Source organism: Nansenia antarctica (assembly GCF_963989245.1).
Source record: "Nansenia antarctica genome assembly, chromosome: 3".
NCBI lineage: Eukaryota > Metazoa > Chordata > Actinopteri > Argentiniformes > Microstomatidae > Nansenia > Nansenia antarctica.
The window spans coordinates 3,187,168-3,213,632 of record NC_137688.1 but is presented as its reverse complement, the minus strand read 5'-3'; the positions used below and the strand labels follow the sequence as shown (position 1 = coordinate 3,213,632).

The following is a 26,465-nucleotide window of genomic DNA, read 5'->3' as shown; positions in this document are numbered from 1 at the left end:
ATGGATTCATTCCCAAACCTGGAGCGGATTGCTCTTCAACAAGCTCCTGTAGCCCGGACAGGACATTTCTCTATGTGAACGACCGGCCCGTCTACCAGAAAGATATTCTGAAGGTAAAAGCATCCTGTTATGTTCACGTGATATCAGCGCCTTGCAAATGTATTCACCCCCGCTGCATAATTGTAATTGTAATATTTTGTTGCCTCATAGACTGGTATTGAAATACTTTGAATTACATTTCCCACTGATCTACACAGTTTACTGGATAGGGCTGTTACGATTAGTCGACGTCATCGACTACGTCAATACGTCGGTTTGCGTAATATGCGTCGGTTAGTCGTAATTTAAATATTTTTTTTTTTTTTTTTTTTTAAATAAGCAAAGAAAATAAGCAAAAATGAAATGGCCTATCACAGCAGTACGTCTGCAATGAACGAGCACCTCAAGCGAAAGCATCCTGGAGCTCTTTGTGAAGACAGCCACAAGATAGCACCACCGTAAGTCACCATTGTATTTCTGTTCACTTTTCCGGCCGTGTATGAGTGAAAAATGGATAGCTACTAGCTAATGTTACACAAGCAATGTAGCTCACCACAGTTTGTATGTCTTGTCTTCTGGTGTTAGTAACGTTAGCTATGTAGCTGGCTAGCTACGGTAGCATATTGTCATTGTGGTGCTCGCACCTACTGTATGTTATCTAGCTCGTAGCTCGCATGCTACGTTAGCATCAATTTATTTAATCATAACATAGCAGCGAGAGTAACGTTAGCTAGCTATGTAGCTACTAGCTAGCTATGTGTTGTGGTGATGGACAGACTTCTAAATGGCCATGTTGGCATTCAAGTTGGCTAAACATAGCAGTGAGGTGGAAATTAAGGGGCCTACACACGTTCTTTATTTTATTATTTTTTTACAGTCAAAAAAAATATCGTTAAATTAGTCGTTAGACTAATCGACTAACCGACAAAATAATCGCTAGATTAATCGTTAGAAAAATAGTCGTTTGGGACAGCCCTATTACTGGACACATTGAAGCGAAAGAACATTAGCAGGCACTGTACATCATATTCATAACTTGTATGTCACAGTATAAACATTAGCTAGTCACTAAATACGGACACAAAATCCGATGTGCAGTTTGTTCTAGTTTTTAAACTTTTAAACTAATGCTGGGCATACGCTACGTGATCTCATCACAAGTTTGCCAGGTTTTATTCGTCCCAGACAAATGTTCATAATTGGTCAGAGTAGCTAAGGACGCAAGTTATGATGCAAAGTGCCGGTGTATGATATAAGAGTAGGTCAACGACGCATCTTGAATGAGTCTTCAAGAGAGGATAATTTAAGGTACCAATATCATACATCACATCAAGCGTGACACTGGTGAACACCATAGGTCTAGGTCACTGGCGGACTCAGAGGGGGGGCAGGGGGGGCGACCGCCCCTCCTGGTGTGCCCACGGTTGAAAAACGTCTCTCTTAAGTGCCCTTTTGAGTGGCAAAAATGCCCTTTTGAGTGGCAAAAATGCCCTTTTGAGTGGCGAAAATGAGAGGACGTGCCCTATTGGTGCCCCTCCAATGGTCTAAACTTGACCATGTGCCCCACAGTTGAAAAACGTCGCACTAAAGTGCCCTTTTGAGTGGCAAAATTAGAGGATGTGCCCTATTGGCTGCCCTTCCAATGGTCTAAACTTGACCGTGTGCACTGATGGGGTCCCATGTTGTGCAGTAGATGCCCTTTTCTTTTCGCCCCCTTCAAACAGCCTGCCACTGGGTCTAGGTAGATTGGAATGCAATTGCTAGAAACTACAGAACAGACTTCATACCCCAGAACCCCAGGACAGTGAAGCTCTCTCTACCGTTTCTTCAACAAGACTTCACTGGTTTCTCTAGTTTGGCCCTTGATGGATTTGACACGGGAGACACTAGTACCGTCACTAGTGCTTTGTAGTTTACCACCTTTTAATTTGAACTAAAATATGAACAAACATCAACTTGCGTGTGATTCTGGTGAAAACGTGTAATGAGGTTTGATGATTCTATAGAATGTTCTACAGAATACTCCACTACAAGAAAAGTAATTGAATACAGACATGAATTAAACGGTGTAGTGTGTATACGGTACAATTAATTTAGCAGGAGAGAGACACAAATGGCTGTCCGCCCAGGGACTTGTGTCTCTGGCAGCGTGTACAATCTCTCTGTTAATTGGCCACAACGTTGCTGTACAAACATTGCTGCCAGATTAATTATGTGAAGAGTAGCTTATGGGTTGTTCCAATGTTCACACCCTATTATGAAAGTTTTAATGATAACTGTAGATATTTTTTCTATCCAGTCTAAGTCCCACTGAAACCCACCATCCTTACTCCTGTCTCATATGAGAACTCCTTACCTCATTCTGTAATCATGTTATTACATTATTAAAGCTGACCCGTGATCATTCATGTCAGACTGAGCTAAAACATTTCCACCTGTTTCTTCACTGAGAGAATGTGTCATGACTGTTTCTCTGCGCTGAGAGAATGTGTCATGACTGTTTCTCTGCACTGAGAGAATGTGTCATGACTGTTTCTCTGCGCTGAGAGAATGTGTCATGACTGTTTCTCTGCGCTGAGAGAATGTGTCATGACTGTTTCTCTGCACTGAGAGAATGTGTGATGACTGTTTCTCTGCACTGAGAGAATGTGTGATGACTGTTTCTCTGCACTGAGAGAATGTGTCATGACTGTTTCTCTGCACTGAGAGAATGTGTCATGACTGTTTCTCTGCGCTGAGAGAATGTGTGATGACTGTTTCTCTGCGCTGAGAGAATGTGTCATGACTTTCTCTGCGCTGAGAGAATGTGTCATGACTGTTTCTCTGCGCTGAGAGAATGTGTGATGACTGTTTCTCTGCGCTGAGAGAATGTGTCATGACTTTCTCTGCGCTGAGAGAATGTGTGATGACTGTTTCTCTGCGCTGAGAGAATGTGTGATGACTGTTTCTCTGCGCTGAGAGAATGTGTGATGACTGTTTCTCTGCACTGAGAGAATGTGTGATGACTGTTTCTCTGCACTGAGAGAATGTGTGATGACTGTTTCTCTGCGCTGAGAGAATGTGTGATGACCGTATGAGAGTGCACAGGAGTTGGTCCTACGGCTTGGGCCTTAAAATAACCTGATATTTAAACCATTTTCACTTTTCTTTTTTTTTATGTTTGAGACGGGCAGTCCCACTCATATTTTTCTTTTTATTGGACAGATATAGTGAAGACTGACAGGAGAGAGGGTATATCAGCAGGGCATGGGCCGGAGACCACTGGACCACCCCAGGCCACACCATTTCCACTTTTCATCTCTGCATTTCATGAGCTGCTATAATAAATTAGATTTTGCCGTCTGAGAAAGCAAGCTGATAAGGCAAACCATTCTCTCTTCAAACATCCTTCACTAAACATTTTTGGCATTTAGCAGACGCCTTATTCCAAAGCGACTTACAATCAATACATTTGAATACTAAGCAAGTGAATCATCAATCCACCAGTCGTAGCAGGAAGAGTAATCCAGCTCAGGCCCGGGGCCACTGATGGAAGGAAAAACCTTCTTCTATCACCTTCTTCTAAACCTAGGTGTTTTGTTTTGTTTTGAGGTGCACCCTGCTGCTGGTATTAAACCTCTGCCAACTGTAGGGTAGAAATGAGTGTCAGGCAGAGCTGAACTTGGGCATCTCAGCTGGGTTGATACGGTTCACCCATCATTTTATGTCATTTCATATAATCTCAAGTGTTTTTGGAAACGTTGAAACGATCAAATGTGCTGTATTTTGGTTTATCACATTTTCTCTAATTGATTCATCATGAGATGTTCCTCATAATGAAATTATGAAATTAAAGGAAATAATGAAATAATGCTACAGCTTTTGTTTTTTTCTTCCTGATTTGTTCTCTGGTTGGCCTTCAGTTGGTCCGGCAACATTACATGACCCAATACCCAGCAGCCCGGAACCGCTTCCCCACGATGATGCTCAACGTCACGGTTCCCGCCTCGACTGTGGACGTCAACCTGACGCCCGACAAGACCAAGATTCTGCTCCAGAACAAGGTGGGTTCTTTTATTTACTTTGACCTTTGACCTTTGACCTAGTCATCCAGGGATCGACATTAACGCCGTTTTACTTGTCCGGAGCAAGTAACTAGATGATCGTGAGTGAAGATATTATCAAAGCGTACTCGCCTGTCGATCACCCGTACGCTTTGATAATATCTTCTCTCACGATCATCTAGTCTAGTCTCGCGCCTGCGCCGTCTGTTGTTCTTCCTGCACACAGGTAAACATATCCAGGATCTAGCAGCGTCGTCGTGCTCGCGCAAACAAACCCGGCGAAAGTTTTACTTGCTCCGGACAAGTAAAACGGCGTTAATGTCGAGCCCTGTCATCCTTGGCCTAAAGTACAACCCCAGGGACCAGTCTTTATTTAGTTTTCATTTATTTAAGCAATATCACACGAGAGGGAGTGCTGTTATACTGAATATCAGCACGGCTGTGATTCGGTCGTAGGTACGAGGCCGCAGTGTGATATTGCTTTTATACAACAGTTCTACAGCGCCATTTATTAGTTAACAGTAATAAGCGACAACAGATTATGATTTGTTTGTTTATTTAATCATTCTATTTAGGCTCCGCCACCAAAAAATTGTTCCGCAACTGAACTTCAACTGGACTGTTGCTTAGTAACCCGAACACAAACAATAGAACACCTGTGCGGCGGAGTGATACATACAGTTAAAAGTCCCAGTGCTGTTATACTGTATATCGGCACTCATGGAATGCCTCTTGTCCAATCAAATTACTTGGTCGGAACTAACTGTTGTATCATCTTTATTAATAAATCCATATTGGAAATAGTATAAGCATCAGCATGTTATGTCTCTTTGACTCTCAGGAGGCTGTGCTGACCGCAGTGGAATCACTACTGGTTTCACTGTACAGCCCAGGGCCTGTCACCAAGGCTCCACCACGCAGGGCAGTGGATGAGGGCGTCTCCACCGCACCAAGCAGCCCCCCGCACACTGCCTCCTCCCGCCTGGCCGCCCGTAGGGGAAGCGCTGACAGAGAACAGAACAGTTTCATGGACCACAGGCCCGTGTCTCACTGCAACGACACCGCAGCACCATCAGAGGTGCTGGGTGGTGGCGGTGACGCGTCTCTTAACGACCAGACAGCAGCAAACACCAGCTCATCCTCTTCCTTGGCAGAGGACTGGGTTGTCAACCAGATACCACCAGGTATCGACTTTGACTTGAATTTCTCACTGTTCGAGGATCACGACACCGCTCTCACTTGTACTGGCGTGACGACAGGTCCTGTTGCAACATCCCCAGACAACAGTCTCGCTGACACCGAACCTGACAGAGTTACAGACCGAGACGTCGACGACTTCTTGTCGGCAGAGAGTTGGAGCAGAGGCACCGCTCTGACAGACCCCTCGACAGGACGGCCCCTGCAGCCTGTCAGGGTCCACCTGTCTGCTGTCAGTCATTCAGGTGTGGCTGATGGGAAGGGTCAACGCAGCCCTGGCAAAAAGGGATCTACTACTAACGCCATAACGGAGAAGCGAGCGGCGCTGACGGCCTACGACCTGATCAGCAGCCGCGTGGTGAGGACCCCGCTGTCCCCCGAGGCCCTGTTCGAGAGGGACACCCGGGCCGAGGTTGTCAAGGAGAAACCCAAAGCCAGCCTCCAGGAAATCACCACTTCTTTGCAGGAGAGATGGAAACTCTTGGGGGAGGAGGACAGAAAGAAGTGAGTTCCCAGACGTTTTACCCTTCGAAGCAGAAGGTCTGTTTCCATTTGTTGTTATTCGCACAAGGTGGAAGAGAAAGAATAAAAAAAATAGAAAGATCAACCTGTCATTTTGTATGTCTAAAATATGGCCTGGAAATTTAGCTTGGCATGTCAAGAGCTCCTACCCAGAAGGAGAGTTGTTGATATGAGCTATGTTTATGTTCTCCAGACAACTGCATCTGATTATTTGGTTAGATGGTCAATATTTTCCACTGTAAAACAGGTATTCTGCGTTCATGAAATATCTCTCATGGTTTCCAAAGAATCCCATGCATCCTGAGCATCCAGGCTTGTTCTGGTCATGCCATTCAGAGTTATGAATATTCACATTCGCAACTGTCTAGGATTTTGCCACATCTTGATATGGCATCAAAAACAACCAAAAAGATTTGCCCATTAATTGTTTTCATTTCCATAAACACAAAAGAGTTAGTAGCTACCAGGTGAGATTACACGAGTGTGATTCCAAAACGTTGCAGTGCAGTTATTAGGAAATACTAACTACAGCCAGATGCAGTTGACAGGCCAGTAAAACAAAAGTAATATGGAGCGTTGTCTTGTTCTGATCTTCATCCACTGAGACATTTACAATTCAACCAACATGATGGAATAAGGTCATTACTCTCATTCCTCTACTGAAAGCTTCCTTTGACACGATTGTATTAGATTACTGCATACCAATTTAAAGTAATTGAAAGGACGGAAAATGTGTGTCAGCATTACTTGTGGGACTTATGTAAGGTATGGGCGAGTGTATGGAAAAATACATCTGTTAAGAATCGTGTGTTATTGCTGTCTTTAAGATGAAATAAGATGAAGCAAATATTTGGCTGCTTGCTAAGTGGCACACAACTTCTCAACCACTAAGAATCATACTTACATGAATTAATCTGACATGGTTCAGTTGTATGTGTGGATGCAGTGCTGCATGCCAAAGGGATTATCAGATTGGAAGTGTATAGCCAAGTTAGCAGATCTGGATATAGCACTTTTGCTGTTTAGTTTGTGATGATTACATGTGACAATAATACAGAAGGTCTATCAGAATCAGAATCACTTTCATTACATCTCACTGTACGAGTGGGGCGGCTGTGACGCAGGAGGTAGAGTCGCCGTCTAATGATGACAAGGTTGGCAGATCAGCGGTTCGAGCCCCGGCTGGCCACATGTCGAAGTGTCCTTGGGCAAGACGCTCAACCCCAAAATTGCTCCCAGTGAGCGGGCCGGCGCCTTGCATGGTAGCTTGCCGCCATTAGTGTGTGAATGTGTGTGTGAATGGGTGAATGAGAGGCCGTTGTAAAGCGCTTTGGAGCGGCATTGTTACCAATGTGCATTGCGGATCACATAGTCCCCCGATTTCAGGGAACCAGTAGTATTGAAAACTTCTTGACAGGTGTTTCTAGTTAGCCAGGTGTGTTCCTTCAGGTCATTTGAGCAGACAGACAGTGGGCCCTATTATGCACTTCATAAGTCTTAAGCAATAAGACGAGGCGGTAGATCTAAACTTAAGACGTGGAGGCGTGGTCAAGGCCACTTTGCTATTATGCGTGCGGTAGTGGGCGCCTAAAACCCGGCGCTAAGCAAAGAAATTAGTCATGGGTGTGTTTTGGGCGTCTTCTCAATCAACCCAATCAGCGTGCCAGGTGCCATTCCCTTTAAGAACCGGCTGCGTTGAGTCATTAGCGCTATGTTATTATGGAAGTCCTAAGAAGGAGGTCAGCGCGCTTCTCTGCAGAAGAAAGTAACAAGCTCGTGCATGATTATTTTCTGAATAAACACGGCAATACCTCCGCTTGTGAGTTTAGAAGTATTACAGAGGGGTCGCTGGAAGACTGCAGGAATGACAGATGTTGATGTCATTATATTACGCACGGCATGCTCGTACTGTATGTGCACAGTATGCGGAGGCAACATACTGTACAGCGCTGGCCTCTCCCTTCTGAAATAAAGCATTTATACTGTGACCGTAATTGACGTCTTGCCGTGGAGCCACGTGCGTGTTCATGTGTGCCCACATGCATGCGCAAACCGCGGAGGCGCGCTCGTGTTTCAAAACGTGCATGAAGTCTAAACTTAAGAACTTTTCAAACCACTTCTTAGCGCTAGGAGCAAAGTCAGATCGCATAATAGCAGGGGCGCCTAGTGCACTTCATTAACATATGAACACTCCCACAATGAGTAATATATGCACGGGAGTATTACGTCTTTATGTGTGGGCGCCTATCGACACCTGCATAATAGCAGTAGCGCGTATGAAGCGCATAATAAGGGTGGCGGTAGGTCTTAACCTGGCGGTGCGTCTTAATTAAGACTTAAGACGGCAAGTTAAGAAGTGCATAATAGGGCCCAGTATGTCTAGTGTTTCTGACAATATCTTGTATTGAGCCGAGCCTTTTATGTTTTCCTTTGGGAATCTGCTTTTGGTGTCTGTCAACATGAAGACCAAACAGTTGTTGTCACTGCAAGTCAAGGAAGCCGTTATTACCATAAACATAACCAAGACCTTAGGAGCAACAACAGTTTGGAACATCATCCAAAAGAAGAGAAACATTGATGAGCTCAGCAATCACAAACGGCCTGGTAGGAGCAGGTCAGGAGCAGATCAGGATTATTTTTTATTTTTTATTTTTTTTTTTACATTTTTGGCATTTAGCAGACGCCTTATTCCAAAGCGACTTACAATCAATACATTTGAATACTAAGCAAGTGAATCATCAATCCACCAGTCGTAGCAGGAAGAGTAATCCAGCTCAGGCCCGGGGACATTGATAGAAGGAAAAACCTTCTTCTAAACCTAGTTTTTCAGGAAGGCTCTCCAGGAGGCAGGTGTGAACGTGTCAGAGACCACCACCTGCAGAACTACAGGGGCTAGACAGCAAGGTGTGAAAGCGAGATGGCCAGAACATCTCCATCTCCGGATCTCCATTTGCTGAAGACGAGTGAACCTCAAAACAAAACAACTGAAGATGGATGCAGACAGTACAGGCCTGTCAGAGCATCACCAGAGATACTCTCTAGTGTCTGGTGGGGTCAATAGGTTGCAGACTTCAGGCAGTTATTGCATGCAAAAGAGTGTGTGTTGACCAAATACTAAACATGAGTGCTTTATTTGTATATCATGTGATTTTTTTTCCATTACTTTAGGTGCCCTGAAATAGAGGGAGCATCTTTTAAAAATGTTGTAGTCTACTTTCTATTTGATTAAACCAATCTGAAAGAATCACATTTAATTAAAGCCGAGAATCTCTACAGTGGCCCCATAGTAATTGTTTGATTTCAAATCCAAACTGTATGAGTATACATATTCATTCTATGCTTGTATATGTTTTTATATATGTTTATTATATTCACTTTATGTTCTTATTCCTGTTGTAAAGCACTTTGAGCTGCATTTCCTGTATGAAAGGTGATGGATACATAAAGCTTTACTTACTTACTTTAGAGCTAAAAGAAGACAACATGCTTCCTATTTCCAATCCTCACAGGCACTGTACATCCGCTGTGAAGAGAGGGTAACAAACACCCCTGGTGTTCACAGGCACTGTACATCCGCTGTGAAGAGAGGGTAACTCTCAGGCACTGTACATCCGCTGTGAAGAGAGGGTAACTCTCAGGCACTGTACATCCGCTGTGAAGAGAGGGTAACAAACACCCCTGGTGTTCACAGGCACTGTACATCCGCTGCTGTGAAGAGAGGGTAACAAACACCCCTGGTGTTGTGCCAAGGAATGTTGGCACCATTTGTAATGGTTACAGTTGGAACCAGATTGTGTGAAATGCAGTGAGATGAAAAGGCTCCCGCTTGCAAACATTTGGTGACTGAATTACTGACTGCTGCTGCAGCATTAGTGAATGGTTCTCCTTGCAATTAGGAAATGAAGGGTGTGGGAGCTAGGGTGTTCAGGGCATAAAGAACTCAGGTCATGTTCTCACATGAAAGTCTATGGTCATGTTCTCACATGAAAGTCTATGGTCATGTTCTCACATGAAAGTCTATGGTCATGTTCTCACATGAAAGTCTATGGTCATGTTCTCACATGAAAGTCTATGGTCATGTTCTCACATGAAAGTCTATGGTCATGTTCTCACATGAAAGTCGATGGTCATGTTCTCACATGAAAGTCGATGGTCATGTTCTCACATGAAAGTCTATGGTCATGTTCTCACATGAAAGTCGATGGTCATGTTCTCACATGAAAGTCTAAGGTCATGTTCTCACATGAAAGTCCGAATCAGGACCCGGAGCAAGTGGGTGAGTTTGCAACGTTGTTGCATAAATTATTTCTCTGATTTGCGTTCTCACAGCCCTTCATGTAAACGAAGTAACATACGCAATCGAAGCAACAGACGTGGTAGTTGACTGCTCAGAAAAATAGAAAATTGCCCGTTCGTCCTCCCGCTCTTATCCAGATCAACACGCATGCGCTGTTGTTTTCCTATGGACAGCCTCGATGCGTCGTTTCTAACCAGAGCGAAAAAATGCCAAACACAGAATGCTGCAAAAGACGTGTGAATGGATTTTTGGGTGGAGTGTATATACTGTATCCATATGCTAAACATTTATTTCCTCACGCTTTAAGACAGAAACAATAGCAGTTTCTTGCAAGCTTATGACCCAGCCAACTTTTGCCGTAACGTTGTTACCTGCAGTGTTTCCTGGGGGAGGGGGAGGGGGGGGGGGGGGTACACTAGTGGGGAAAGAATCCCAAACGCTGTGCAAAAATGCCCAGGCGGAAATATGTTGCACACGAGAGCTGTAAACAAATCACTGTTGCTAGGTTACAATTTAAACAACCTGTCGGCTCTTGTGCCATTTTGGATGAATTGTTAGCCTAGCTATCCACTCAGAGAAAAACTCATGTGATCAACTCGAAGTGATAGTCATAGTAGCCATCATAGCTAACTTGGCACTTAACACTGATGCCAGCTCTGAGTAGAACAGCCCCCTGCCTCATTTTGGAGTGAATGCCCCCACCCCCTGTCCACCCCCATCTGGACACAAGTAGCAGATGTTTTTATCTTGCTGGTTTCTGGACATTTTCTATGCTATGATTTACTGCTCGCCCCTGGGACTGGCTTAGATTCACTTGAGTAAATTGAATCAAGGTTCCACATGTGAATTGGTTATGAACGCTTATATTAGAAGGGCTAATTCTATACAGATTAGGGTCTTGCGACAAAAATAAAATAGATCAAATACACTAAGAGCAAGGTGCAGTACAAATAAAAGTGAATAAAAGTTCACCAGAGAATATACCCAGGGTATGGTGTGGTCAGTGGGTCGCAAACTTCAGGCAGTTATTGCATGCAAATGCTTGTCGACTAAACACTAAACATGAGTGCTTTATTTTGACATTATATGATTTTTTCCCCCAAATATTTTTGGAGCCCTGAAAAAATAAAACATCTAAATGGTGAAACCAATCTAAAAGAAAAACACATTGACTTTTTGTTTGTTTTATTGAGTGGGCTCTTCAACACTTAAAACAACATTTGTTTTTGTCATTTGCGCCACTTGAAAATTGCCGGCATGCAGACCTTTTCGGACCATGCCACTTAAGCAATATCACAAGAGAGGGAGTGTGTTATACTGAATATCAGCACGGCTGTGATTCGGTCGTAGGTACGAGGCCGCAGGCCGAGTACCAAAGACGATCACAGCCGTGCTGATATTCAGTATAACAGCACGACCTCGAGTGTGATAGTGCTTTTATACAACAGTTCTACAGCGCGATTTATTAGTTAACAGTAATAAGCGACAACAGATTATGATTTGTTTGTTTATTTAATCATAAAAATAAACAAAAAATAGTTCCGCAACTGAACTTCAAATGGACTGTTGCCTAGTAACCTGAACACAAACATGTAGTCTAATTAACGGTCATTTAGTAGAACATCTGTGCGGCGGAGTGATACATATAGTTAAAAGTCCCAGTGCTGTTATACTGTATATCGTAACTCATGGAATGCCTCTTGTCCAATCAAATTACATGGTCGGAACTAACTGTTGTATAAATATGCTTAACTGGGTCCAACATTCGGTCTGGTGAAAAGGCAGACAAATGACCGTTACAACCGATCAAAGATGACAGAAGTCAGTGCGACAGGATAGAAGCTACGATATTTAATACCTTTTCATTAATTTGGATCAATGATTTCTGGTTATTTCAGGTATGAGGAGAAGGCCAAGAAGCTCTCGGAACACCACGACCTCCAGTCCAAGTTTGCCTATGACCGAGGCAAGAGAGAGTCCGAGAGGCAGTCGAGTTTGGGCTCCAAACTGTGGACTCGGCCCCAGGGCCAGAAACGCAAAGCCCCACTATCCACCAACCAGCAGTCCCTGGACCAGCTCCTCTCCCCCCAGGCACAGAAGAAGAGGTGCCCGGAGACCAAGCCCTCGCATCCCCTCCCGTTCAGCCTGGCGACCCTCAGGCAGCGGCTCCACGGCCTCTCGTCCCGGGGGGGCCCGACAGCACAGCCTGGTCTCTGGCTTGTTAAACAACTGGCCTCTCAGAACACCTGGGTCATCCTACGTGGCAGAAAGCTCATGTTGTTAAACCCGTTTCGGGCGGAGGAGGCCTTGCTGTTTAAGAGACTTCTGGAGAAGAATATACTTCCATCAGTGAGCCTGCAGAACCCCATACTGTTAACAGACAGGTAACACATATTATCACTCATTTTGATGATGATTTTTATCATAAATTTCATGAATAAGTGTAATATATTTATAAACGGTGTACGTTATGTTGATATTGAGGATTGTCGTATTTATTCTGTTCTTAATTTCGGTTGGATAATATAAATAAAGACCGCTGGTCCAAACAAAACAAAACAGCTTTCTAAAATCTGGTGTCAAGCACCGGCCATGACATACCTATTTTACGTTGTTAAACGTTTGTTTACAAGGGTATGCACATGTTTGCAGCTATTACAAACTGTTGTAAACTGTTTTATAGCATGTTTGAAACTGGTTCAGTATTGTATACGTGTTTTTATTTGTAACTTCAAGGCAAGGATCCTTGTATAATAATAAAATATAAAATATAACATAACAAAAATAGGTACAGTATGTTAAAGGCCAGTACTCGACCACGACACCCAGTTTTAGAAAGTGCTTTGTTTGGACCAAAACAGCACTTTTTTTACAAATATTTTTATTGCAAACAAGTCATAATCAATCAGCGGGATGAAGGAATAGCAGTAATAATCAGAAAAAAAACTATACAAAACAGACACAAGACAGAAACTGACAGAAACGGTGTCCTCAAACATATAGGTATCCTTTTAATTGTATGTTTCTGTGTTTTTTAAGTAATCTAGGGGGAGCTGAGTATACCCAGACCCTCTTGGCCATGGAGAGAGGACCTCCTGAGCTGGATGGAGCCGCATACTATTCTGATTTTAGGCTTGTGGCAAACGGGTTTAAAATCAGACTTCATCCAGGTAAGGAGACATGATTTAACCCTGCTTACTCCACGCCATTATGGTATGTTCTACTGTTCACTATTCACCAGGCAATTGAGATAGTTAGCGAAAATCACATGCATTATGCACGTAATGCATAAGTGCTGATTTTTCAAGGTTTGTACATCCATTCCTAAAACATACACAAGACAAACAAAGTTTTTGCTGGTGTTTCACCTGGTTGATTTTGAGGGAGTTCTTCATGTTAACATCATTGTCACTGTTAACTACTCTGGTGGTGGTGTTTTTTTTTTATTAGTTTTTTACTTCCAAGCAAGTTGCTGGGCAAACTATGTGGGAAACATGTAGTTAAAGTAACCTGGGAGACAATTGGACTGACTTATATAGCGCCTTTATCCAAAGCGCTTTACAACGGCCTCTCATTCACCCATTCACCCACCAATGGCGGCAAGCTACCATGCAAGGCGCCAGCCGGCCCGCTCACTGCGAGCAATTTGGGGTTCAGTGTCTTGCCCAAGGACACTTCGACATGTGACCAGCCGATCTGCCAACCGATCTGCCAACCTCGCGATCATTAGACGGCAGCTCTACCTCCTGCGCCACAGCTGCCCCCCAACCCTGAAAGGTTTACTGTAGGTTTCCATTGAAATTGTCGGGAGTAAGGTTGGAGATTTTCTGAATCAGGGTATTACTTTAGGAAATGGTGCATCGTAACTTGGATGCGGCAACGTTCAAGGACAGAAATCTGAACATTGGATAAAGTCAGGTTAAAAATTATTGTTTCATCTTGTTGACATATTAGAGTCAAGGGCCTCTGTAACAAGGGATTTGGATATCTCTTTTCATCACTCCATAAATCTGAAAATGCTGTCAACAGCCATAAAAAGTAAATTTTCGCCATGTTTTTAGGAATAAATGTTACATAAATCAGGCTATGAAAGATATATTAACAAACCCCTTTATAGCAGACTTCAGAATCTAGATAGGAATACAACTGGAACGTTTGGTGTATGTAAGTGCTACTGAAGTGGAGATTTCTGGCTCAGTATGAGAAAAAAATCATTTTGAGAAAACAGCGTTTATAAAATGTAAAATGTTTTTCATTAGAAACCACTATTTACAGACACAATATCTAATCAAATTATTAGCGACAACAATATAGAACATCTACAAACTGATAACTGAACAACACAGGATGTATTTTGTGTTCTGTAATTGCTGTGTGGATTGTAAGGTCCGGTTTCATTTCATTTCCATTGTCGGTTCATCTGAACAGAACCAGTCTCACGCTCTCTCTCACTCACTCTCACTCACACTCTCACACACACACACACACACACACACATTGATTGATTGATTGAAAACTTTATTAGAAGATTTGCAGAAGTAGGTACATGAAAGTACATATTACATACAAGGTCAACTAACAGGATAAAAACCCAAGAAAGCCACTGGCTTATTTCAATTGGGGTCCTTGATTCTCAATTCATCGTTACATGTAAGACCGACAAAACAAACTAGTACTATCTACAAGATAATACAGACAAATAACTATTACTATCTAGTAACACACACACACACACACTCACACTCACACTCACACTCATACACACACACACACACACACTCTCTCTCACACACACTCTCACACACACTCACACTCATGAATGAATGAATGGTCTTTATTGTCATTAATACAGTACAGGTACCATACAATGAAATTTAGGAGGGGGGGCTCCCCTGGTGCTTGGAAAAAAGACTAAAAACAAGAGGGCCACGGGTAAAATAAAAAAAGGGAAAAGAGCTGGTTTACATACATAAAGGCTATGTACACTATCTACTATACTATACTACTATACTATACAATAAAACACTGTGCTGTACTCTATGCTATGCTATAAATATCCTAACTGTTTCCTATATCTGAACCTTATGTACACAAGGGTTGTCATATTGCACATAGTATTTTTTGCACATTAATTAAAGTGTCGCAGTTAGCAGGTTTAGAATGTTCACAGTTGTATTTCAATATTGCACTTATGTTTACAATCTAGTAGCTGCCATCAAATTGTCTAGATTGTCCAGGGCCTAGAACCTAGGTCTTTGCTGTGTTCAGGGCCTGAATGGCCCTGGGGTAGAAGCTGAGCTTCAGTCTGTTTGTCCTTGCGAACATGGTCCTGAACCGCCTGTCTGAGCGCAGCCAAACAAAGTGTTCGTTCCCAGGGTGGGATGGGTCCCTGGAGATCTTGGAGGTCTTCCTCTCATACACACACACACACACTCTCACACACACTCTCACACTCATACTCACACACACACACTCTCACACACACTCTCACACTCACACACACACACACACACACACACACACACAAATAGAACTGCGACCCTAGTTTGTTGTATGTCCAGCCTGCTCCATATGTATGTCCTTCATTAGCCACTGCTGTGTCCATTGACCACCCCCGCATACTAACATGTTGCATACTGTACAATGTGAACGTGCTGGCATACTCAAATCCAAGTCATATTTAGTATGAGTAGTATGCTAGTAGGAGTAGTATGCTAGTAGGAGTAGTATGCTAGTATGAGTAGTATGCTAGTATGCCATTCCGAACACGGCCAGAAGGTTTGTAAATAATCAACAAAACACGGGACACCTGTAGGAATGGAAAGTTGTTGCAGAAACGCTGCAAGTTGTTAACCCATTACTTGTTCCCTGAAAAAGGCCTTTTTTATAACTCTGAATTGTACGTTATTTTGTCAGTGTTCGGTAACCTAAACTTTTTTTTTATAACCTCTGGCAAGTTTACTGCTTAAGTTTTGGAAAATAGACATGGGTCATTGAAAGTGCTTGAATTCCCCTCTCTCTAATATATATATATATATATATATATATATATTCAAAAAATAATAATACTCGTCAACTAGATCTGTCTCAAACTATGCCATGCTGGGTCCTAGAATTTGAGGGAATTGAGTCTTGAAAGTCCTTGAAAGGTGCTTGAATGTGATGTTTCAGAAGGTGTGGGAACCCTGTGCTGACCTTTGTTCCATTTCAGGTCATTCACTGACTGGACTTGAATTGCTTAAATTTCAATAAAAACTGGAAGAATGTTCTAAAACGTTTGACCAGTAGTGTACATAATATTGGTTTCCATTCCATATCGGTGCTCATTACCAAAAAGTCAGATGTGTTCCGTCACATAATTTGAGTAGGCTTGAGAGAGCTGTCTCTAGTATTGATTGTAGACTTCTTGGCATTTGCCTTTTGCAGTCTTGAGGTCCGTGTGAATGTGTCCGAGACTACATCACCAGCTGAACTGCACAACAGCTTCGCGGCAACGTGCTAACCACCACTAGCTCTCCTCAAAAGGGGGTTGGTCAGGTTACAATTAGCACAAAAACAAATGTACCTAAAAAGCCTGCAGAGGTCTGGAAAAAGAAAAAGGGTTTTGTGGGCAGATGAGATTAATATTATGATGTACCAGAGCTATTCGAGTGGAAAGTGTAGAAAATAGGGATGGCCAAGAGTTACAGCATACCTCCTCTGTGGAACATGGTAGGGGGGCTGTTATGGTTTGGGCATGTGTCGCTGCCACTAGAACTGGCTAACCTGTCTTAACTGGTGATGATGTAACTGCTCACTCCAGTGTACAGAAAGACTGTCTGCTTGAGTACAAGCAATTGCCTCCAAACTGATTGGATGGTTTCATTATATGACCCCAAAACATACTGCCATCATAGTACTTATACTGCCAAGTTCTTGGCTGGCACAAATACTATCAAACGACGATCTGAGAATCTACTTTAACTGCCTAGTCATTGTTTGATTTCAAATCCAGCCTTTTGCCGTTTAGAGCCAAAAGTAGGAATACATGTTTCACTGTCTAGTTACGTACAGGGCTGTTCTCAGCCCCTACCTTTCTACCTTTCTACCTTTCCCCCTGGGAGAAAACAGGCCTTTATTGTGTTTTGATTCATGCTGCTTAAAGGTCTCGAGGATTGTCCAATTTGATTTAACAAAGGTTGGACATCATTAATGTCATAGTTCACAAATGATTTAGAAATGTCAAACATAAGGCCTTGGGTAACAGGATTATCTGAAATTAAGTATTGGATTAGCACCAGTGGACAGGACCGAAAATATCCAGTTTCCCACAAAAATGCTCCCACCATATGCAATATATTGAATAATATTGTTTGTTATAGGTGCTAATAATGGACTTCATGTCCAGTTGGATTTTTATATTCTTACAAATGTACCTGTGCAAAGACCTCACTCATGTGGGTGCAGATTTGGAATCCTTAATTTAACATAATTTTAAATACTTTAAACTACAAATACTGTATATACAGTGTGCGGCGTAAGTAATGGGTAATTGTAGCTTTACACTCCAAATTTTAAAATAAAACAACAAAAAATTACTGTTTTTACTGTGAGGTTATTACAGTAGAGAAAGCTTTTATTTGATGATGAACACTTTTTATGTGTAGCCCCCCTATTTCAGGGTACCCACAATAACGGAACAATTCGCTTGAGGTATCTTTGGTAAGTCAGGTAATTTTATTAATTTAATTTTGCCATTTAGCAGACGCTTTTAATCCAAAGCGATTTACAATTACGAATTACAGGGACATTCCCCCTGGAGTAACTGAGGGCTAAGTGCCTTACTCAAGGGCACACTAGTAGTGGTGTGGCTTCAGGCGGGATTTGAACTCACAACCTTCCGAACACAAGTCCAACTCACTATCCACTAGACCACCACTACCCCTACTACTACCACTACCTCAGGTGTGTTCTGTCCAGGGATTAAAGTTCTCCGTCGCTACGACGGATTTCCGTCAATTTTTTCCAAGTCGCGACGGATTTCCGTCAATTGGCTACATATGTCCAGTGTACTAGAACCACTCTACTACGGAGTGTTTGTCCGTGAATAACACCGGCTATGCCCCGGGGTAGAAACACAAGACTATGGCTGGATAAGGTCTACAGGTCTCCACGGTCATTTTAAGCCGTCAACCAGCCCGCTACGACCACGGGAAGTCATGTTAAAAGTGAAGTTACTTCTGTTAAACTGGCGCTAAGCTAACATCGCTAGTCGCTAACTCCCTCCTGGCCTTAAAGAGACAAGCGCCCTTTTCTCATCTCAATCTCAAAGAGCTTCATTAGCTCACCACATCTACACATTTGGTCCCACACACTCCAGATTTGAACCCAAGGTTCTACCCAGGGTTAGTTACCCCTGGTAGAAAGCCCTTTGCTCTCAGACCTTCAGAACCCATTGAAAGTAGTGGAGGTACTCCAGAAGTCCAAATGCATCTCTAACCCTAGGAAACCCTAGGAAGCCCTAACCCTAATGGCATGAAAATGCAACATGTTGTACTCCCTGTACCCCTGTACGTGTGAGAACATGTCTTTTTACACTAGGCACTTCACATCAAGCATTAGAGCTCCCTACAGGTTCCCGCTAGCTCGCGTGCAAGGCCTCCCAGGAATGGCCTAGGACTCTGAAAGTTGATTTGGTACAATGTAGGGATACAATCAAGGAGTGTGTAGAGTTTGGTGACTGTGACTCTTTCCATGCCCGTTCCCTGGGCCCAAACGTACGCCAGCAGCAGCCACCCACTTTAATGAAGGCTTTTCCGGCCTAGTGGTTAAAGGAAGGTTAAAGGACTTTAGCTCAGCAACCACAAGTGCCACAGACACGGTTCAGATATTTTACGAATCGGCTCGGCCCCACCGACAGGCCACACCCACTTTCATACAAGCCACTCCCCCTAATTGTCTAAGCCACACCCATTATCTGATTATTTGTATATCAGAGTCAACCCTTGCAATAAGTATCAATTTTATTTCATGAATTGAAAACAGCATTGATATCACATAAAAGCAAACTGGCAATAGAAAAGCTGTTCAAAAGAATCTTCTTCCCTTAAAACGCTAACGTTCTAAAATACAAACATATAGTGGAGGTTAAAATGAGAATATGACTTGGCTTGAACACATTTTCAGTCAGGAGATTTTTTTTTGCTTTAATCCCTGTCTGTCACAACATTTGTGCAGGCATAAGAGAGCTGTCAATATCTAGCATCGTTTCTAGTCTCCTGGCTGCAGTAGAGGCCTGGAACAGCATCTTCAGAGAACACCCCCAGCGTCAGTTGGGCTCGACGGGTCACAGACTTCAGGCAGTTATTGCAACGCAAAGGATTGTCGGCGCCAAATACTACTAAACATGAGTGCTTAATGGATGGGACATTTCACAAATCTGTGTTGGTGTCCCATCACTTTCGGGTCCCCTGAAACCATCTAAATCTCATCATCCACACCATTGCCACTTCTACTCTCGTTCACACCCTCCCGCTGGGCTTGGCAGGGAATATTCCGGATTCTCTAAAGGGCACACGAGAACGCTGGTACACGCCTACTGTGAGGGCAGAGTGCCTGGTCACACGCCAACGTCAACTGAGGTGACCCATACCAGACTAACTACTCCATCTACTCTCATACTGTCATCACACTTTCTCTCACAGCACAGAGACGCAGGGGGGGGGGGGGATGTTTCAGCCCAGTTTGACATGAATAATAATAATAACTTAATAAATTTCTATAGCGCCTTTCAAAAACCCAAGGACGCTTTACAATTCTAAAGGGGAATGGTCAGACAGACAAAACAGAAAACAAACAAAGCAAAACAGAAACAGTGACTAGGGGCCAAAGGCCTTGGTGAACAGGTAGGTTTTAAGGGCTGATTTGAAGGAGTCCAGGGGGTCATTCCACTAAAGGTGGATCAGTATAGCGGCGCTATAAATAAATGCGGCGCTCAGAGAACTCGAGATTGGAAATCAAGCCTCAGGTGATTCCTCGAACGAGGATCAGCCTTGTGTCATCAGTGTTCACAGAAGACAGGCTTACAAATCTTCGATATGGGCGCGTGCACGCAGACATAAAAAGCCCTGAAGTGTTGATCTGTCGAAATGAAGATACTCCACTCTGCAGGGGTACTACATTTGCGCAGCATTCCGAATTATTGATTTTTATGAAGACGGAAAAATAAGATGTAAAATAGTGCAATACTGCCGCAATTAACAAGGCGAGGGAAATGGTTTGGCAAGAAATTGCTGACCGATTAAATGCGTAGGTCATACTAGCCCCAGTTATTGTTATATGTTCATATTTTAATAAATGAATATTACTACTGTGGTGATATCCGCAGCAGGCTACAAAACGTCATATCGCCACAATGGCCTAGTGGTATTGACTGCTGCCATAGGATTTAATCGTCATTTTATATCAGTGGTTCGAATCCCTCTTCAGGCGCACTTTTTACTGCATTTCGTTGTCTGAATCTAATCTAAAATCTCATCTAAAAAAGTATTGTAGGCTATAAAATTATGGTGCAGGCTAATTTACAAGAACTGACACGATTACAATGGTGTTTGAAACCTTTGCATGAAATCTTCGGTTAAATGTAAAAAAAATAAAATATGAATGACTTAGTCAAGTCTCGAACTCGCAACCTTTGGAACTCCAGTCCGCAGCCTTAACCACTACGCCAGCCAGACTGCTGTGATGACAGCAATGCAAGTTGAGACAATAACTTTTTTTTTACACTCTTTTCTTTATTGATATATCGATTTATCTATCACACTTTCAAAATATCAAGTTATCTATCACACAATCAAACTATCTATCGATCGATCACACTTTCAAAATATCAAATTATCTATCTATCACACAGTCAAACTATCTAATCTATCTATCTCGTGTGAAGTGGGAACTAATATTTCCTAGGGAGGAACTATCGTTCGGGATGTAGTTTCCGCCTGTGAGCCTTTTTTGACGCGCGTCTCACTATAGCCTGTGTTTTAGCCTGGTCGCGACCAGGCTAGTTATATCTGACTCAGAAGGAGCTCAACCAAGCAGCGAATTATTTGAGCCAGGTTGATGGCACCGAACGCAAGCTAACATTTTCGAGGCTTAAAACTTTATCGAGGCTTAGAACTTTATCGAGCTTCGTGGAATAGGGCCCTGGGTGGGAGCGTTGCGGATCACTATGGGGAGGGAGTTCCAGAGGGTAGGTGCGGCCACGCTGAATAAGCACAAGTCAGCTGTGTGTGACAGAAGGGACAGGAGGAGTAAGGATGTTGGGTTGCAGTGGGATTGAGTACAGTAGCCTACAGTTAACATGAACAATATCATCAGTAGCCTACAGTTGTGATCATTAACAATGAGTGCAAACGTCGCTACGTCACATTTTCAGCAACAGCAGCTTTCTCTCGTTCTCACAATGTAACTGACAATAATGAAGTGTTTATTTTGTGTTGCGCTTTTTGAGGGAGCGTTTTGATGAAAAGTGTTGGATAAATTGTCACGCTTTTGTTAATTCACAGTTTTTACCTCAAAAGAGGTCGTCCATGTGAACCGTGTAGATCCCCGCCTTCTGAGAGACTAGTGTGCTATTAAAGGGGAGGTAAAAAAAAAGTGTGGGTAATACACATTTAGAGAGTAAATTGCATCAAAATGTGCTTACATAAGGCCTTTACACATTTTCCTGAGGGAGGACTTATAGACCTCACCCACTTTTTAATTTGAAATATTTTGGTTATCGAATCTCTGCCCCTTAATACTGCTGTACTCATTTGCACGTCACTATTTTGAGATTCCAAAACTAGAGATCTCTCAATGCCAACCAATTTGTCCAGCTACGACATCATCACCGCTCTTGAAATGCATCGCTCTTGCACCTGACTCGATTCTGTGAAAGTGAGATCCTGTCAGACGACAACGAAATTAATTAACTATTAAATCATCCTCAGCCTCCACTTGACTTCTTCCTCCTTCCCAGTCTGCTAAGATGTTGCAATAATCATTTAGCAGTCGTATTTGGCCCACTACTACTTGTTTGGTTTGGTCCCAAAATCCAAGGGGTAATTTACAATATTTATTTATTATTCTTTCCTGCAGGTAGTTAGTGTCTGGAGTATATGAATCACTGTTGTCTGCTTTCTGCTTTCTTTGGCCAGGCTCCCTGTCCGCTGAGAGACAGCTGGAAGTGGCCGCGATGGCAGACTGCGTCCCTTTCCTCTGTGTCGACGACCTCAGGGAGATCTTGACGGCCGTTCTGGACAGAGATGCCAAGACGGTGCAGGAGTGCCGGTCGCTTAAAGTCACCAACTATCTTCAGGTAATAAACACTAACGCTCGTACCTTAAAATATGGCCTTTTCAAAGCAGGTTAACGCATGTTGTTTTCAGAATTTAGAGCTTATAGTTAATAATAATAACAATCATTTTTAGACCTGTTCCTAAAACCCACACGGCGCACACTTTTTTTTTCTTCTTCTTCTCCTTTTGTGTTTTTCTTTTCCAGTAGAAGGTAGTAGGTAGGGGATATGAGCGGGAGGTGGATGAGGTGGAGACAAAGATTAGAAGGTCGTGAGCTTGAATGATAAGGTTCTATCTCCGTTTAGAATGATAAGGTTCTATCTCCGTTTAGAATTATAAGGTTCTATCTCCGTTTGTATTTTAAGGAATTACTAACAAAAAAATGTCAACATTTCAACATTTTTTAAATAACACCACACAGGCATTAATAAACACCTAATGGATCAGATTATGTAAAAAACGAAATTTTGACAAAATGGAGAACCTTATAATTCTAATGTCACGAGGTGACAAGATTCAGACGTGTTGCCGAGGTGTAGGCAGGATATGCAGAAGCCCCCACCACAATATTGTTGCCTTGATTCTTTCACATTTGGCACAGATGCATATTTTGACAACGTTCCTTTCTGCGTCACAGAAAGGAAAAGTAGTATAACGTACTAGTATAGGCCCATGCATGGTCCTGGTCAGAGGGTTAAAGGGGCACTTCACCACTTTTTAACCTCATATTCATCATCTCCAGCACCATGAGTGTCTAGATACAGTTCCCTCTATGTAAGTATTTGGACAGTGATGTATTTATTTTTTCTTCTTTTGGATTTCAAATCAAATAATTAATATGAGGTTAAAGTACAGATTGATGTTATTTGATGTTATTTGTATGAATATTGCTTTCACCATTTGAAACACTTTTTATTTGACATAGTCCCAACTATTTCAGAAGCACTCATGTTTAGTGTTTGGTGGCTTTTTCTTTGCATGCACCAGCAACTCAAGTCTAAAGTCATGTTCTCACATGAAAGTCCGAATTATGAACCGGAGCAAGTGGATGAGTTCGCAACATTGTTGTATAAATTATTTCTCTGATTTGCGTTCTCACAGCCCTTCATGTAAACGAAGTAACATACGCAATCGAAGCAACAGACGTGGTAGTTAATTGGTCAGAAAATTTTAAAATTGCCCGTTCGTCCCACTCTTATTCAGATCAACACGCATGCGCTGTTCGCGAAGCAAAGTGATGGATGCGTCGTTTCTAACCGGAGCGAAACCACCCTTTTCAAGCGGAGCATGCGTCGGTTGTTTGCTCCGGGAGCGACTTCGAATGTGCGTTCTCATCAGAAAACTCTGATTCCAAGTGAAGCAAATGTTCTAGTCAGAACTGACCAATCAACTACGTCTGTTACAAGCTGGCTGTTGAGTCATACTGTCCATACTGTACACTGCACCTGCAGAGTGTGGGAGGATTTTTTTCAGCGGGAATATAACAATATGTATCACATTTAAACTTCTGACCCATTTTAGCCTCCACTTTCACTGCCAGGTACCAGGAGCTGTGTGTGTGTGTGTGTGTAGGTGTGTAGGTGTGTGTGTGTGTGTGTGTGTGTGTGTGTGTGTGTGTGTATGTGTAGGGGGGGGGGGAGAAACTGCAGGGTCAGAATGACCCAACAACAGTCTCTGTGATATAAACATGCCGGTAGTTTTTTTTTGCAAACACATGCCATGAACCATTTTCATTTACATGTTTATTGCTAGTTACTATTTAAGGCAAGCAGAAGAAGTTTCATACAAACAAAATAAAAAATAAATATATATGTTACGGTACATGTGGGAATACGGTACATGTGGGAAAACTAGGGTTAGGTGCTAGGGTTAAGGTTAGGGTTAGGGGTAGGGTGAGGGTGAGGGTTAGGGTTAGGGTTAGACATGCCAGCATGTACCAAGTCACCTACCGTATTCCCACATGTACCGTAACATATATATTCTTTAAAGTATTTCTCCTAGATTTTCAAACTTTAAAACGGGTCAATTTGACCCTGAACGTAACAGGAGGGTTAAACACTACTGATAGGAGCTACAACATTTGGGGAGTAGTAGTAGTAGTGGTTCTCTCGAGTATGGAAAGAGACTATGTTTAGTTGGCTATAATGCATTGTTCTGGTGTGTCCTTCCGGAAGGGTGAAGCTGTTCGATTGGCCCGGCAGTTGCCTGTGACCTTCACCGAGGGCGAAGTGGAGGACACACTGTCACGTATGCAGCAGCAGCTTGAGGAGACCTGCCAGACATGTCCCCATGGTCGACCCTTTTTCCACCACCTTTCTGATGCTCCTGACATAGAGTAGAAGGCTAAGATCAGGTCCAATCCTGTGTAGCTTTGGAAATTGCACATGCAAAGTGAAATGAAATTGTGAAAAAAACGGCATAGCTTTGGAGTTCTACCATGGAGGTACAGAGCCGTTTGAAAACCACTTTGTAAGATGTGTCTACAAACTGCTAATAAACAGTATGAGTACTTTGTAAATACATTGCTTGATTTATTTCTGTCCACAGGCCCTGAAACTAAGGATGTTTAATTTTATTTAATTGAATGAATACATCAACAAAATATGTATTGTAAGATATAACAGTTTACAAACCTTATAAAAATGATACGGTTCGTAAATATTTTTTTTAGAGAGTATAGTGTGTGTGTGTGTGTGTGTGTGTGTGTACATACATACACACTCACAGAACAAATGATTAGGAACGCCTGTACACCTTCTCTTCAGGTGGTGTCATCGTGTGAGGAATGTTTTCTTGGCACATTTTGGGTCCTTTCATAATGCCAATCAATCATTGTATTGTTGCTGACCATGTGCATACACACACCCACACACACACACCCTCGGCCTTCAACGATGTTAAAACAATGTGCCCAGGAACAGTTTCATAGGCTTGGCGTTGTAGCCTACGGGTCGTGGCGTTGTAGCCGACGGATCGTGCCACATTCAAATACAATACACCCATCCAAATGCAATACATGTATAACACTAAATACAATGCAAAAATGAAATCAATACAGCCATAATTGTATTTCGTGATGTGTACATTACATTTCGACATCAGTGCATTGCATTCGAGTTTTGCCACGGTGTTAATTGTATTTCGACATGGGTTTTTGGCACGATGGGGGAGTGGCTGGAAGAGACTCATTTGCATTGTATTTCGACATCAGAGCAACGCATCTGACTATTTTGCCCTCCTGTCATGCCCCTGCCCCCTTTTGGGTAGTAGAAGTGTTAGGAGTTTGACCGGCGGTCAATACAAATTTGTGGTCTTTGCTAATTTAATGCGATGAAATAAGAAAACAGTATTGCTTTTTAGCTATTAGGAGCCCAAATCCGATGACCAGTCAGGCAAACAATTATGTACCGGTACTGTCGTTGCCGATCAATGATCAGCTTCGTTATATAGAAAACAATATCGAAAAAGGGGTTGATGAGCGTCCTTTCAGTCTGCCTTCATCCATGTGGATGAACTACCCGACTGAAAGGCGTGATGTGTTCATATCCTGACCTACAACTACCGTATTGAATGTCCAGGTAATGTAATTTTATAATAATTTTGCCATTTAGCAGACGCTTTTATCCAAAGCGACTTACAATTACGAATTACAAGGACATTCCCCCTGGAGTAACTGAGGGCTAAGTGCCTTACCCAAGGGCACACTAGTAGTGGTGTGGCTTCAGGCGGGATTTGAACTCACAACCTTCCGATCCCAAGTCCAACTCACTATCCACTAGACCACCACTACCCTCTGTATTTCTGACATCTATCACTTTTGCTGTCGTTAAGATACTTTATTTTCCTGTTTTGGTAGTCTGTCCAATATGACTAGCTAGCTACGATTTATCATCAAAATAATGAACAGCAAGCTATATCCTATGCTTTTTAAAGCAAAAAAGACAATTTTTTAACATAGGCGATGTGCTTTGTTAGCCGCTAGCTGTTAGCAGCGCTTGTAGCTGTGGTTGCGTTTAGAGTCACTTTTCTCCCATTCAGTGTTTGAGGTGT

At 42.6% G+C, this 26,465-nt stretch overlaps 1 protein-coding gene across 1 annotated transcript in view; it reads left to right on the top strand.

Moving 5' to 3' along the window:
- Nucleotides 1-24,755, top strand: part of pms1 (PMS1 homolog 1, mismatch repair system component) — a 40,254-nt gene extending 15,499 nt beyond the window's left edge. The window contains exons 7-13 of the mRNA XM_080526288.1: nucleotides 1-113; nucleotides 3,942-4,082; nucleotides 4,924-5,783; nucleotides 11,997-12,482; nucleotides 13,138-13,268; nucleotides 22,275-22,435; nucleotides 24,590-24,755. The exon at nucleotides 1-113 is cut by the window's left edge and continues 10 nt beyond it. Coding sequence (XP_080382414.1) covers nucleotides 1-113; nucleotides 3,942-4,082; nucleotides 4,924-5,783; nucleotides 11,997-12,482; nucleotides 13,138-13,268; nucleotides 22,275-22,435; nucleotides 24,590-24,754 — 2,057 coding nt within the window. The 3' untranslated portion in view covers nucleotide 24,755. The remainder of the gene's footprint in view (nucleotides 114-3,941; nucleotides 4,083-4,923; nucleotides 5,784-11,996; nucleotides 12,483-13,137; nucleotides 13,269-22,274; nucleotides 22,436-24,589) is intronic.
- The last annotated feature ends 1,710 nt before the right edge of the window (nucleotides 24,756-26,465 follow it).